This window comes from Manacus candei, unplaced genomic scaffold, assembly GCF_025592945.1.
Source record: "Manacus candei isolate 608988 ecotype Guabito, Panama unplaced genomic scaffold, ASM2559294v1 h1tg000063l, whole genome shotgun sequence".
NCBI classification, from domain to species: Eukaryota; Metazoa; Chordata; class Aves; order Passeriformes; family Pipridae; genus Manacus; species Manacus candei.
This window is the reverse complement of record NW_026138111.1, coordinates 4,390,423-4,405,904: the sequence shown is the minus strand read 5'-3', so window position 1 is coordinate 4,405,904 and position 15,482 is coordinate 4,390,423. Positions and strand designations below refer to the sequence as shown.

Below are 15,482 nucleotides of genomic sequence, written 5' to 3'. Positions count from 1 at the left end.
TATAAATCTTATTTCACCTCAGACAGCAGAAAAACTTAATTTCATGTATTGTCCAAAGCATTCACAAAATTTTTGAGATGGTTCTGTGCTTTCAGTTTTATTACTTGTTATGCAAACACTTGCTCAAACTGTGTAAGAAGTTGCAAAATAAAATTAAGTGATGAAGAAAATCAACTTGCAAAGAAGCCAATAATTTCTCAAAATCACGTTGGGGATTTACCTTCTAGCACTTAGTGGTTCTTCTGTCTCCACTGTACTCTCTTCTGGTTGAAATCTGAAGTCCTCAACATACTCCCCAAATTTGTCACCGAGCCACTTCTGGAGTCTTGAAGAGACCGTGTTACTTTGCTTATCTATAAAAAAGAAGTTGCAAGTATTAGGATAATGCTAGGAGACCTCTTTATCCAATGCCTGCTCCTGTTCCCACACACGATGCTTCGCTGGGAAGCAGACTTTGTACAGATTTCCTGTCCTTCACTAAAGGTGACTCCTGTATTGCTCACAGGACAGTACATGGAAGAGTCTTATTACCAGAAGTACAGAGAGTAAAACATCCTAAGAAACAATAATTTTTAGCAAACACCGTAAAAACATTTTCTAGTTAAGAGGTTTCTGTAAACAAAAGACTGATGTAAATCTCAGTGCTCCTGTTGTGCTGAGGGGTGACCTTGAGAAAAGCAAGTCCAAAGCAAAGCACCCCTGAGCAGAAAGCTGGACAACCACCTTGCAGCCACGTGAATTTGACAGGAAAGGGAAGCTCAAGCAAGATTCTGCAAGAGGCATTTTTACTACCACTTTCCAACCACTTATAGTCTGTAAAGATTGTGTGTGTGTGTGTCTCTATATATCTATACAAATAAAACATTTATATAGAAGTAAAATAATTTCTTTTTATAAAGTCAGGCTTCAGAAATTATGCTGCATATCCTACTTTCTATATATGGAACATATACGTACCATACTACCTGGAAAGTCTCATACAGCAAAATAATGAAGCAATGCACACTTTCTGTATGTTGGTTTCAGTGGAAAAATATAATATAATATATGGGTATATGGAAAAAATATAAGGGTAAAAACCTTTGGACAGAGCAAGTGAGAACAAAATCACCTGTAACTCACAAAACTGTTGTCTAGAAGGAACAGATAGACTATTCTTTGGAAATGTAGTTCAATACAAAGTTGCAAAAAGGACATAAATTATTCCAGGTAAATTCAGTACAGAACTCCATAAAATTAAGAGGTAGGAAAGATTAACCAGCCAACTACAACAGCCAAAATGACGCTTTTAAGCTCATGAGAAAAAGCAACTGGTGCTCAGAAAATAGAATCAAATTATTTATTAATGAATGACAATGATATCTAGAAAAACAAGGAATATTGTGACAGTTTACAGCTGTTGTCCATTTGGAATAATACTTTCATTGGAATACTTCCATTGGAAAATAAAAATATGAAGTATCTTCCCACATGCTAATACTTCAGAAAGTACTGAGAAAGAAATTTTGAGTGTACGAGACTAAAAAACAGCAGGCTGTAGTTCACATAACAGAAAGCATTGACATTACAGGAGTACAGGAGGAGCAATTTCAAATTTAGTACACAGATTTAAAAGCCTTAAGTCTCAATCAGGAGGTGTGGGGAGGAAAGCTTAAGGCTACTGAAAGACTGAGAATCTAACTGTTGCCTTCGTTCTTTCAGAAATCACTACATTATTGATTTCATAATAAGCATCAGCTTGAGGAATGCAGATGACAGTGCAGATGTCCACAAATGCTCTGACCAAGCTTACCTGTTCCATTGGTTTGCACTGGTGGCTTTGCAGGTTGCTGAGCTGCAGGCACCTCTTCCGTCCTACAAAGAAAAAACAGAAACAGTGTGAAATGTTAAAGAAGAAGAATTTATTCCCTTTTAGGTAAAGGAAGCACTAGAACCTCTATGGTTTCCATAGCTGAGATTATAAAATCACAACAAGAAAAAAACCAAACATACACCCTTTCACAAGGTTCAAAACATTCATTGCACTTAGGACCCAGGGAAATACCATCCACTGGAAGGAGAGGTGGGGTTTAGCCATTTCATGTCACCAACAGCTCAATTTCATCTTACAACTACTAAACCATCTAGTATCAAATTCGTTGCATTAGTTTGTATGGTATATTCATTGCAATGCCTGCCAGGAAAACTTCAGAGCCACGATTCTTCTCACAGTAATAAATTAAAAGGGATTCCGTATCACAAGTTGATAGCCACAGCAGTAGAGCAAAACCACAGTTTAATGCATAAATCTTGAATTCTGCTGCCATTACTACAGTCAAACACCACTCAACTTCACAAGAGGAATAGGTGTCAAGAATGATTTAAAATGTTATAAGCTCTAAAAATGCAGAGATACCAACTGATTTAACAATATCTTTAAAAATTTCCAAAATCGAAATAACAGCTTGAAAAACTGAGACAAAAATGTTCTAAAACTATATGTCAAGTAGCAGGCATCATTGGTCTCACCTTTCAAAATGAGTCAAGAATAATATTCTCATCCATTAAAAGTGAACAGATTTTTGAAAACACAAATGCTTTTGCCATTCTGCACATGTGCAAGGCTTCAAATTATATTTGCACTATCCAGAGCCTCCAACTGCCAACCTGTCTTGAGATTACTTCAGGCTTCAGTCCCAAAGTCTTCAGCCATCCATGTACAGCCATCCTACAGAAAGATTTTTCTAATGAAGCAGCAGCTTTGACAACACAACACCAGCCACAGCAAGCTTCACTTGACAGGGAGTTGTATGATTGAAAACATTACTGCTTGAAATTTCATTATCACTCATTTATCAGATAATATAGGTACTTTCAAATGTTCCCTTCATCTTTTGCTTCTCAGGAAGGGAATCAAGCGAAACATGGTCAAAAAACCAAAGAGTGGGAAGAGAGATCCCGCTGCATTGGGCAGACTGCAGAAATATAGACATACAGTTCTCTCTCCTGCTGAAGGACATTAGGAAAACATCTCACTGTTCTGTCTGCACATGGAAAAGGCCGTTACTAATATGTGCTGTCTCAACATCACCATACATCAATGGGTATGATGGAGAAACCTCAGAACTAATTACCTCCCTTCCTTCTTAACCATTCCTCAGATTTAATGAGCTTACAACATCCTTGTTCATTTCTAAAAAGAACATTTAGAAATAATTTACTGATTTATGAATTATAACAGGACATTTTAACTGCTTAGATGATGAATTCAAATGATTCCTGCTTTTAAAGACACTTGTTTTCATGACTCTTCAGGACTTTTCCCCAGCATACTCCCCAGAGTATTTGCAGCAACTCTTCTTTTCAAAAGCCACCTGAAATTCCACCAATTTTTTCTAGCTCAACTTTAACTTTGGTTTCTGTGCCATTTCCCCTCAGTTTCTATACAAACCTTGGGTTCATCACCTAAAAACTCCTCCTCTCCCTGCTTCTTCTCCTATACCCTTGCATCTCCTCCATTTCAAGCTCTCAGAAAATAGACAGCAATAAACATGATCAAATTTGCACCAACTATTATAGAGCACTGTCTTGTTTTCCTCTATCAGCACATTAGATGGTTACACCATATAGTTGAGTGTTTTCATCTGCAATCTGTCACTGTCACTGGGTTTCACTGAAGCTGAAGACATATTTAGGTGGAAAGGAGGCAGTCACTCACAAGCAGGTTCACACAAGCAGGAGCCAGTAACTCAACCCACTGCAGTCATGTGAAGGCACCAGGGTGGTGTCACACCTGAACAACTCCTGTGACAGAGCCAAGACAGGATCCCACCACTGGCAGCTGTCAGACTCTTCAAACTGGGTGTTCCTTTGACATGCTGGGATGTATTTTCAGAAGCAGCACAGTGTCATTACTCCCCATGTTTCTTGGGTAAAAAAATCTCATCAAGAAGCAGTTCTGGATAGCAGCCTTACTGGGCTACATCAGGAGCACGACAGTTGGCTTTGGCCCTTCTTGATGCTTTTGTTTCATTTTTTTGGCAATGTCTTACCTGCCATCTGCCTGTTACTCCTTCCCTATGAAGAACCTGACCTTTACGAATCATCAGGTTAATGACAGCTCATTACTGTACCTGTGAATCAGGTTATAATTAGCCACTTAAGACAGATCTGGGCCAGGAACCTCAGAATTCATTGTTTAGGCTTGCACACCTACTGGGAAGTTCAATCCCAAAACCAGGTCACATCAAACCACGGGTTCATCAAGACCACTGAGAGGGGAGAAATCATCTTTGCTACAGTTTCTGCACCACTCTTCATGCCAGAGACCAGTTAAAAGGCTGAAAAACACAAAGAGTCCCCAGAACAATGCTATGTTCCTATGTGGGCTTCCTAACTGCAGCCTGCACCAAAGAAAACAAGCTGCATTACTTCCTCTTGGAGCACACTTTTCACACAGAAAAAGGGTTTAACTGGTAACACCAACACATCCCCAACCTGAAGCGAGGTCATGTTTAGACAACCAGAGATTGTACCCATTTAAAGCACAAGCTGATTAAAAGAGGTAAGAGGAATCTCAGTCTGCGGAGGAAACAAACACAAATGTACCTTTTTTTTTGTTTCCCTTTTTTTTTCTTCAATATACTGAAGTCAGGGAAACATGAATATTGATAAATATTAGAGTTGTTCATGACCAGTACACATGTACCACTCAAAAACAACCAGCACATACTGTGCAGTGTCCACTCACTGCTGCCCCAGAGAACATCACCAAAGTGTTATTTTTGTAGCTGCAAGTATGACACAAAAGTTAAGGGAGTCTTGACACTGAAGGTCATTTATCTTAAAAAACCATTTTTGGTTTGTGCATATTAGGCCCTGAACACAGCTGCGAGTTGAGATGTATGCAAATCAACAGACTCCCTCCAACAACTGGGTGAAGACTAGAATTGCTGCACACAACAGGTCCAGTCACTGCCAGGATGTTCTCAGACATATTTAAAGCAATTTTGCTACAGGCTAACTCCAAGCTCACAAGCAACCAACCATCAATCTTTCAAAAGCTCTTGTGGAAGCCAGTCAAGGTTGTTATATATTTCCTACTGTTCAAAGCAACCTGAATGTGTGTGCACGTACATCAAAAGCACATTCCAACCTCATACATGCAAAAATAAGCATAAATTAGGTATTTTCACAGCCTAGTTTAAAGATATATCATTCAGGTAAGCACAGTTTCTTAACCTGAAGAGCTCTTAAAAAACCAAGTTAAATAATTTTCATGGTTTGCATCTTCTTCCCATTAAATACACCAAGCACTTCAGAAGCCTTTGCCATTCTCATCCACAATGAAGGAACAGTGTCTTATGCAGAAGCATTGTCTATTTAGTCCTTGTAAAAATAATTCACAATGATACTAATAAAAATGTTTGCATGAGTCACAGCCTGCTGGTAGGTGTTGTTGCAAAACTTGTTATTTTTTCTTCCTCTGTGATTCTAGCTCACCAATTGTAATATATAGCAGCAATAGCTGACACATTTCAGATTATTTATGCACTTCTCTACCAGTAAAATGTCATAAGCTTCAGCTGCCATTCCAAATGGGGAGATGTCCTGAAGTGCATCTATGGAAAACTTTAACTGAGGCCACCACGTTTCTGAATACTGACACGCACAGACAATAAACACCATGACAAACAAAACCACTAAAAATCCTCTTCTTCCACTCCTCTCTGTGCACAACTCAATGAAAGAAGCCCATGTTCTTCACTAGTAAAAAAAAAAAAAATAGATTGTGAGCTTGTTGTTTTCTCTTTGCAAACATTTTGCATCATGTTTTATATTGCTACTTGTATTGATCTGCTTCACAAATACTTTTACAACTGCAACTTTTAAAATTATTTCTTTCTTCTTACATCACAGCATGGTTTTGTTTTCATTTCACTTCTGTAAGCAGAAAGAAAAGCACATGCAAATATGTTTATATACTATCGTTGTTTAACCCCAGTCTCCAACTAAGTACCATACAGCTTCTCACTCTCCCTGCCAGGGGATATATGAATATCTATTTTAAAATTGTGTAAAGAATTACCTGAGAAGCAGGGTGAATTTGGTTTTGTTGACATAAGCAGAGAGAACTTTCTGCCATTACTTTGCTTAATAAAATTAAGTTTCCATAAGGCATAAATTTGGCCTATTACTTATTTGATTATGTCAACATTTCACCTGTAGTCCTAATAAAAGTATTTTAAAATGTCCACAATGAAGTGTAAAAAGATAGTAAGCAGTGAAGAAGAATTTCACACAATGAAGCACAAGTTAATGAAAAATCATAGACAAACCAATTTTTCTCATCCTGAGTAGGAACTGAAAAATTTTCAAAGTCTTATTTTGTTGTACCTTACATATCCTGCCTGTCCCAAAAAGGTTGAAATATTAGTAAGACTAGTTAAAGACTCAGGTAAGAGGGATAATTGGCTGAATGTAATCCGCAAGTGCAATACCCAAGCTAACAGGACTAGTGTAATCCTCAGGATATCTAAATGGGAACACAACACTCAGGAAGTAGCGTCATCCTACCTTAATTTAGCAATGACACGCCTGCTAGAGATTTACTATTGTCCACAATCCAACAAAGCACAGATGTTGCCATTAACTCTGATAAACAAAGATCTTCCATCTCTCTTCTCTGTAAAACGTGTACTCACAAGCTGCAGTGGGCCAGATCAGACTCTGAGCCACCCTCATTACTCTGAAACAGGACAGAAGGATGCAGAGGAAGATGGCTCCTCATCCTCCTCCAGGATTCCCAGCAATGAGGAGATCACTCTCCCCCTTCTCTATGCACGATATAGAGCCCAGGCATACCTGTTCTGGGGAGAAAGCCAAAGGCCCATGCAAGCGTTAAAGACAAGCCTGTGGAATTTGCACCTCAAGCAAGACAGTATCCATAGTTGCCATTTCCATGTACCAATATACTCACTGCTTTCTACTGCTGTTAGGGAGCTAGCAGATACTCTCAGCAAGAGGACGGGTCCAAGTTTCTCCTCTTCAGCTGTCCACTCAACCAGGCAACATCAACCTACATACACAGCCAGACCAACCATCATAGGTAATAAAAATGCACTCTCACATCCCAGATGTAAGAGCAACTCTAGGTCACTAAAAAAAGCCCAGGTCAGAGCACTCTGGACCACCTTCCTGCTTCATGGTCATGGTGCTGCCTTGGGAACCAGACTCCTCCACAAGGACCTTCCAGAGCCCCTTCTAAGCACATGACTTGGCAGCACAGGTCAAAACTACACACAGACCAACCTTGCATGGAACTAGTGATTTTGGAAAACCATTGATGTGAAAAATGACCTAAAAAAAAAATCACACTCTTCATCTTAGGACAAAATGGCTGAAGAATGGCAGCTGAATTGATGAAAGGGATGGAGTACTCTTAAGGAGACAGTGGAAAAGCTGGAAATCTTCAGTCTGGACAGAAGTGTAAGTGAAGAAAGGCCTGATCAAGGGTGGCAAATAAACAGACGCTGAACAGTTATTCACCAAATCTCACAATTCTGTAACCATGGGGCACTTATTGAAACCACTAAGAAATCTGTTTAAAAGGAAAGAAAAAAAATTGTGTCTTTAGAGTCAAGGGGACTTGTATTGTCTCCATAGCTTCCAGTGGTAGACAGCTCCAGCACTTTCAATGTTATTAAATAAATTCACGGATAACAGGCCTGTAAACAGAGACTGAAGTGAAAGGCAGCAATGTACCTTCTGATACCCTTAAATACAGTGATTGTGGAGGTTTACGAGGAGCAGCTGAGGCACCTGGGTCATTTAGCCTGCAGAAAAGGGCGCTCAGGGGAGACCTCATTGTTGTCTACAACTACCTGAAAGGGGGTTTGTAGCCAGGTGTGGGTTAGTCTCTTCTCCCAAGTAACAAGCAACAGGACAAGAGGAAACAGCTTCAAGTTGCGCTAGGGAGTTTTAGATTTGATATTAGGAAAAATTTCTTCACCAGATGAGCTGTCAAGCACTGGAACAGGCTGCCCATGGAAGTGCTTGAGTCACCATCATATTTTAAAACGTGTAGATATGGCACTTAGGGACATAATTTAGAGGTGGACTTGGCAGTACTGGGTTAATGGATGGACTTGATCTTAAAGGTCATTTCCAAACTAAACGATTCTATAGGAGCAGGAAGAAATTGACCACAGAAAGCAACTAGACTCATGTTTCCTATAAATGGCTCTGATTTCCATTGCTACAGAATACCAATGGACACAGACTGCTGACCTGAGCAGAAAGGCATTGGACACAAACTGCTGGCCTGAGCTGAAAGGCATTTTTACACTCAGAATGGAGTGCAGAAAAAAGCAGAAGACCGGGAAGAGTTTGTATGGCATTGGGAAACCTCATATTCAAGCCAAAAGTTTTTCTTTTTTGCTCTTGCTTGTCACCTCTACGTAACTGCCTTATAGCGTGTGATTATGAACTCAGCCCACACTATCTCCCAGTGATAGAAGTTGGCAGTGAACCACAGATCCTGCTGCTCAGCCAAGTAATCTTGGCTACTGCTGAGGAAGATAACACAGGCACCTAGGTATGCAAGTGGTCTAGAGCAACAAGACCACCAAGCAACTGCTATGGTCTTAAGATCCAAGGTCTGTGCAGCTAGGCAGACTAAGGAGAGACGTCAAACACAATGCTTTGCATCATCAAGATGGATGTCTTCAAGGCTGAAAGGGACTAGAGGCATAGGGAGGCATGTTTCCACTTGTCATTGCAGTGGCAAGGAAGGCTCAAACTCCAGTCACTCCCACACATTTAATGCTGTGGTACTGGGATTTCTGCTGTTGCTAGAACAGGAGTAACAAGGACTGGGCAGTCTGGAAAAGACACAGGTTTTGAAAAGTCAAAGCACATGCAATAGCATGACAAAAGCTCTGGCTTTCAGTAGTTCCAACTGGGTAAGATCCCAGAAGGAGAGCATCAGAAAAGGTGAAATGAAGAATATCTCAACTAGAAAAGTGTCACAGCACTTCTGTAGCTATAGAAATATGTATGGTAACTCATATGTACATGGTGTTAATGATGTACAGGAAAACATAGGCACCATCTCTCTCTGTGAGCTATTGTTTTAAGAGCACCTAGGCTGGAAACATATGCTTTTACCAGAACTTCTCATAGACAGTCAGAGATCTCAAGTGGCTTTCAGCTTTACAGTGAAGATATTTCTCTTACCTTATTTTAGGTGCTTCATTGATTTTTTGTTCTAGTTCTATTCTCCTCTGCCGTTCCTTTTCTAGTTCCTGCCTTAATGTTTCAGTGCTTGTTTCTTCTCTCAGCTTCCTGAGCTCCTCCTCTGTTAATTAAAGGAGAAGATAAAGATTTAGTTACCCTGAAGTATTTCTGTAAGAAATTTAAAATCTAATTATGACAGATTAAGTGTGGGGGATTTTTTTAATCTGTACTATACCAAATATGTTCACCAGAAAAAAACAAGTAATCAAGGGCTAGACAGACTTCATAAAAAGCACACAGCTGTATGATATACAAAATATTTAGTTACAATTATTAAGCAAGGGAAAAAACAACTCTGAAGTTTTCTTTTCAAGACGTAAAATAAGCCCATGGTACAAACTATCTATTTAAATACAACATGACATACTCTTCATTCCCCAAAGAAATAATCAGCAGGAAAGGCTGTCTATTGCTAAATCCAGTGGCCATAACAAGAAAAAAAAGTATCTGATTTTTTCCCTCATGTCTTTGGGTAGGAAAACACAATAAATTCACATGAAGTAATATGATGCCATACTGGACTGACTGTCCACACATATTGTCACAAGCTTTATTTTCTGTATACAAATATGACCGTCAGCATTTATAAAATTAGGCACTTGAAAAGCGTCTGCAGGGCTGAGCCCTTTCTTTTTGTGCTAAAAAGAGCAACCTAATTATTTTGCTGTTGTGAAAATTTCCCAGAGAAAGGCTGGTGAAGGGACCTGAACGCAAGTCCTATGAGGAGAGGCTGAGGGAGCTGGGGTTGTTTAGCCTGGAAAAGAGGAGGAGATGAGGGGAGACCTCATCACTCTCTACAACTCCCTGACAGGAGGTCGTAGCTAGGTGGGGGTTGGTCTCTTCTCCCAGGCAGCTCTCAGTAAGACAAGAGGGCATAGTCTTAAGCTCCACCAGAGGAGGTTTAGGTTGGATATTAGGAAGAAATTCTTTACAGAGAGGGTAATCAGACATTGGAATGGGCTGCCCAAGGAGGTGGTGGATTCACTGTCCCTGAAGGTTTTCAAGATGAGACTGGATGTGGCACTTAGTGCCATGGTCTAGTAACCACAGCGGTGTTGGATCAAGGGTTGGACTTGATGATCTCAGAGGTCTTTTCCAACCCAGCTGATTCTGTGATTCTGTGAACCCCTGCCTGTCAGTTTCTGGCACCCTTGTAATTTTATCTAAGTCAGATGGTCCCATTATGGGCCTGAGCATCTTACAGTTTTAAGAAGGGGTTATGAAACAAAGAACTAAGTTTAACTTTTTACCCTCTTCTGAGGTTACACTGTGCCCTATAAATTTCAATGTAATAATTAGATATATAAACATACACACACATACACACTCACAACTTCTTTCACAAGAAGTTAGCATCAGCTATGTATAAGGTTTTTTTGTGTCTAATTAGCCTTGCTTTTTTGTCACTGGCAGAGTCCTTGTTCATGACCTTATTTAACCCTAGCGCTAAAACGGGGTCACTATTATTGATAACTTTTCCCAAACAGGTATACAAGAAACATGAAAAACCGAAGAGTGTTCTCTGGGCTGTTTTTTTAGCTCAATCTCAACAATAAATAGTAGAGCAGTGGGTGTATTTCAAGCTTACAACAAAGCAGAAGAGAAAATACTTCACTGCAGACACAGGGGTTCAGGCTTTACGTTGTTTTACAAAATTGGTATACTATGTTATAACCTCCAGCAACCTCTTCTATTTCTTTTCACATATTGCCTTGTAAGTCTTTGATAATCAGATGATTTTGATATCTGAGCCTCTCTGACTCCAATCATTATGCATCTTGAGAAGGTCTGAAGCCATAATGCAAATGTACAGAGGAAATTACACACTCTCCCTCCTCTGCAGGAGGCCCTGGGGTAGTATGTCCAATCACTTTATCCGCTGTGCAAGTTAGCTGGTGGGAGATTATCTGCACTCCTGCAGCAATAAGACCTTTAGAGCACAGAATTAGGAGAAATGGGAAAAAGATACATGAATCCAGAGGACAACACGATGGCTTCCACTGTGAAGCTACAGCCTGAACTCCACCAAAGAGAAAGGAGTGCTGTCATTCATCTCCCCACTGACGGATGGTTACCGATCCTGGGAAGAAGAGCTGGAGCACAAAAGCAACTAAAACTGAGAATCCCCAAGAGTACAGTAGGGAAATGTCACTGTTGCAGCAGGTATTGTCTCTCCTGTAAATAAATGGAAAGATATGGACATAAGGGCAGACTTACACATGGAGCTGTTCCTAATTACGTGTCCACAAGGAATTTTAAATCCAACAAGAAAACTAAGTTTATAATTAGTTTACCCTACTTTCAAGGGCTTGCCTTGTTCCAGAACACGGGCCTGCACACAGCTGAGGGGAAACATCTGTTGCACTTCAAACGCACTCAAGCTTGTGCAATATCATGAAGATATCACAGAACGTTCCAAAGTTTGACAGGGATGTTATCTTCTCAAGACCATTAAAGGAAAAAAATTCTCCATTAAGCACATTTATTTTTTTTTAAGAGGAAGTGACTATGCATTTTGTGTATATAAGAAAACCACAAGCAGTATAAATTAACTTGAAATGTCCTTGAAAGTTTACTCAGATCTTCCAGCTTCCCTAATTCCAGTTGTTCCGACTGCTCTACATCTTGTACTACTAAAACCAAAACAAAACCCCCAGAAATTCAACCACTAAGAAGATAAGCAGTGCCAAAGATTCTTTAAGGAAAGAGGCAGAGTTAAAGGGTTCACAATGAATGAGGCAGAACTCCTATAAAACAAAACAAAACAAAAAAAAATGCAACATCCCATCATTACGGTTTGTCACAGCTTCACACTTCAGAGCATTTCCTAACTTTCCCATACATGACTGCAATTCAAATCCATCCCACTGCAACTGCTCTAGCCCATTTATGTCCTTAAAGTAGTATTTGTTGCTACTTTGGCAGCAGTGTGGTCAGGCACCATAAAACTTCCGTGTTTGGTTAGTTAAATACTCTTAACTCTGCTAAGCAACAGAAGGGGAAGGGGGTGAAGTTCTTCCTTGCTCTCTCCCCTGAAATAATCTACCATTTGGCCAAGCTGAGCTGTACTTTCAAAGGATATTTCTCTATCCCTATGGGGTCCTCTTGCAGAATGAGTGAAGTTGGCTACAAAGAGCAGAGGTCATAGACCCCTGAGAAGAATCCCTAAGAACATTTCACCACGGTATCTATCTACTGAGCTTTACAGATGAGTATCCTTCTTGATGACGAGAAAGGAGTGCTGCTTGGATTTCATCTTCAGACAGTCAAAATTCAAACATCCTCCCCCCTCAGCACATGCACAAAGGGGTAAAACATAAAAGGTCACGCTTCAGCTTCAAGATTAATCAGCTTCCATAATTTCCCTCCCAGGCATATCAATCACAGCTCACTATCTTCTGCTGGGCAAGAAATGTTAAAATACTGCAAGAGTCTCAGTGTATGTCTTAGCTGGACACGCAGGTGAAGCAAGCAGCCATAAAGGTGACCTGGTTAGAAGTGGAAAATTACTAGCAGAAGAAAGTGTCTTCTGAAATACTGACAGAGAAAATGCTGGCAAGGCTGGGAACTAGGCCTGGGAACCAGAAGCATTGTCAAGAAGTGCAGCTGGCCTCTCTGAAGTACACAGCCGGGTACCTAGAAACCAGAGATACCACTGAAAGGCATGAAAATAAGGAACTGTAATAGCAACTTATCATCTGAAAAGGTGAAAAATAGTCTGAAAAAAAGGGAAAACATCCTGGGAAAGTAAGACTTTGTAAATGCCATTAGCTGTTCTATCTGCAAGAGCAAGAAAAGTCTAGAAAAATAAAAATTGGCACAAGAGAACAGAAAACATCAGCATCTATTGGCTATTCTGAGTGAAAGGCAGAAATTATCAGCAGCTATTGGCTGCTGAAGTGATGGTGTCCTATACATCTCTATTTCTCTATTATATAAATATGGTTTAATTTTTATTCAAAATGAAGCTTCTCTCTCCAAGAACTTCCCATGCTATGTGCACTATCCCTTTCCTAAAGGGGCTGAACTCTCCACACAAACTTTCTAAGAGATCTTGGACCTTTGCTGAAAAGGGTTTGGTTTGTCATCCCATACCTCGGATGGTTTGGCCCATATAAGGGGCCAAATATGGACCAATTAGCTTGATACTGGTATTAATGTAAACATATGCATATGTGTATGTAAAGTAATCCATCATAATTACATTTTCTGCTGTACTACTGAAAAGTTTGCTTCATTAGTGATCATTTTGTAGTAACCTGCAATAGTATACACCTACGTGGTTGCTATTGCTATACACCTACTATTGATTGCTGCCAATAATTTATAACAGCTTGCTCTCTATATATATTTATTTCATTCATATATATATTCACTTTATAAATCATAGGTATAGTTGCTAGGGGTGATTTTTGTGGTATTTGTGGCAATCTGTAATATTAAGTAGAGAAATTTTAAGTAAAAAGCCTCCGTGTCTTTGAGTATTACAGAAGCCTACCAACCTACAGTCATAACCTCTATATACCTACACATTGAGTAACCCTTTAGGCTGTGACAGCAGGGCTGTGACCCTGAAAAAAATGTTTTAAAAGCTCTCTAGAAAAGTCAACTTGTGTAGAAAAGCAGGACAATATCTGGATGCTATTGCACTTCTAAAAATGAGCTATAGATGTCTGTGAGACAAGGCAACAATGGTGTTCCAATGACATTAATCCAAGTATTATTGCACTGTAAACCCTAGGAGAACTGAGCCCATAGTAAAGAACGTCATCAGCCATGCATCTCACAGGTTACCAGAAAGTTTATCTATTTCATTTTTTCTACAGCATTTTATCCTCTATGAGGTCTAATGTAACTGTCACACCTGAACACTTAAGTATTCGACCACTCAAATTCAAAGATTAACATTCCAAAAAGGTTAGTTGATACAATGGAACTGCTACAAGATGAGCTACCAAGTGCTGCACCATTGTCTGGCATCAGCCACTAGAGCAATTGAAAAATTTCAGTTTGCTCCTCAGAATACACAAACTTGTAAAAAATGTTCTGACAAAAAGCACTTCAACACCAAAGTATTTAGTTCTGGTGAGACCGAACAGACTCTGAGTAGTATTTAGATAAGAAGGACGATACATGAGGCTGGGAAGGCATGACAGAAGGTTGGATTTCTAATTCCAATACTGCATATGCAGCAAAGCGGATGCTTCCCTTAATCCCAGGATTGAAGGTAGATTAGGGAGTTTCCTCGTAGCTGTTTTACATAACAACATTCCTTCCTAGGCCTACAGGTACACTGCAAAACCTCCCTCTGGGACAAAGTGATCAAAAATTTCTTTCAGAGTACAACTACAGACTGTCAACCTGCTGTTTCTAGCTACCAAATCAGTTTAGTGTTAAATCTAAGGAGACCAATTTGAAAACTAGAAATGCCAAAAAGCATACATGCTCCCCATCATACTTACATGAGGAAACACCAGTACTTAACAAGACAAAAGTAACCCTTCTACGTCTATGTTAATCATGGTAAATCTCTCTACAACCCTTTGAACATTACCAGAGTACACATTATTTAATTGGTACTAAACACACTAAATTCCAATCACACATCTTCAAACTGGATCTCATCAGCCACACTAATGAAGCCAGAATTGTCTCCAGCGCAGGCAGTTTCTACCGCTACCAGACTCCTAATCCCTACATAAAGCTAATATTTACTTGTCCCAAGTAAACCAACTATATGACATTACTAACAAGATGTTAGGAGTCTTAACAACATATCTATTTTCATCATCATAGATACTGAAGAGCTTTCAGTCTTCACCTTAAAAACCAGCAGGAAATGGCAGTCCTGTAAAAGACATGAAATTACTTCACCATTTAAGATAAAGCGAAGATATACAGAGAATGAGGTCTGACCAACAAGCAGTGATGGAGGAAGGACCCACAACAAAATTCCCTAGCCTGCTTTTTTCCTGCTTACAGTTACTTTGCAATTTATATATACTCCTCTGAAGACACGTTCACAATTTGCAGCTAAAACTGGATACAGCTTAATTGTACTATTTGTTACCTGTTCTTCTTCTAATCCATGACTGTCCTTCTCCAGGGCATATGTCTTTCCACCAGCGACTCAAGAACCACAGAGACTGCCAAAAGTTATCACAAATCTACCCAAAAGGCTTCAAATAAAACATTAGCCTTCGATC

General features: G+C 39.6%; 2 protein-coding genes across 3 annotated transcripts in view; both read right to left on the bottom strand.

The window, feature by feature from the left end:
• The window catches only part of TRMU (tRNA mitochondrial 2-thiouridylase), a 376,674-nt gene that overhangs the window by 80,709 nt on the left and 280,483 nt on the right, over positions 1-15,482 (bottom strand). The window lies entirely within an intron of this gene.
• The window catches only part of GRAMD4 (GRAM domain containing 4), a 78,010-nt gene that overhangs the window by 22,009 nt on the left and 40,519 nt on the right, over positions 1-15,482 (bottom strand). For both annotated transcript variants that reach the window (XM_051805176.1, XM_051805177.1), the window contains exons 4-6: positions 9,217-9,337; positions 1,793-1,854; positions 221-353 (exon numbers count right to left, since the gene is read on the bottom strand). In XM_051805176.1, the coding sequence (XP_051661136.1) occupies positions 221-353; positions 1,793-1,854; positions 9,217-9,337 (316 nt within the window). The remainder of the gene's footprint in view (positions 1-220; positions 354-1,792; positions 1,855-9,216; positions 9,338-15,482) is intronic.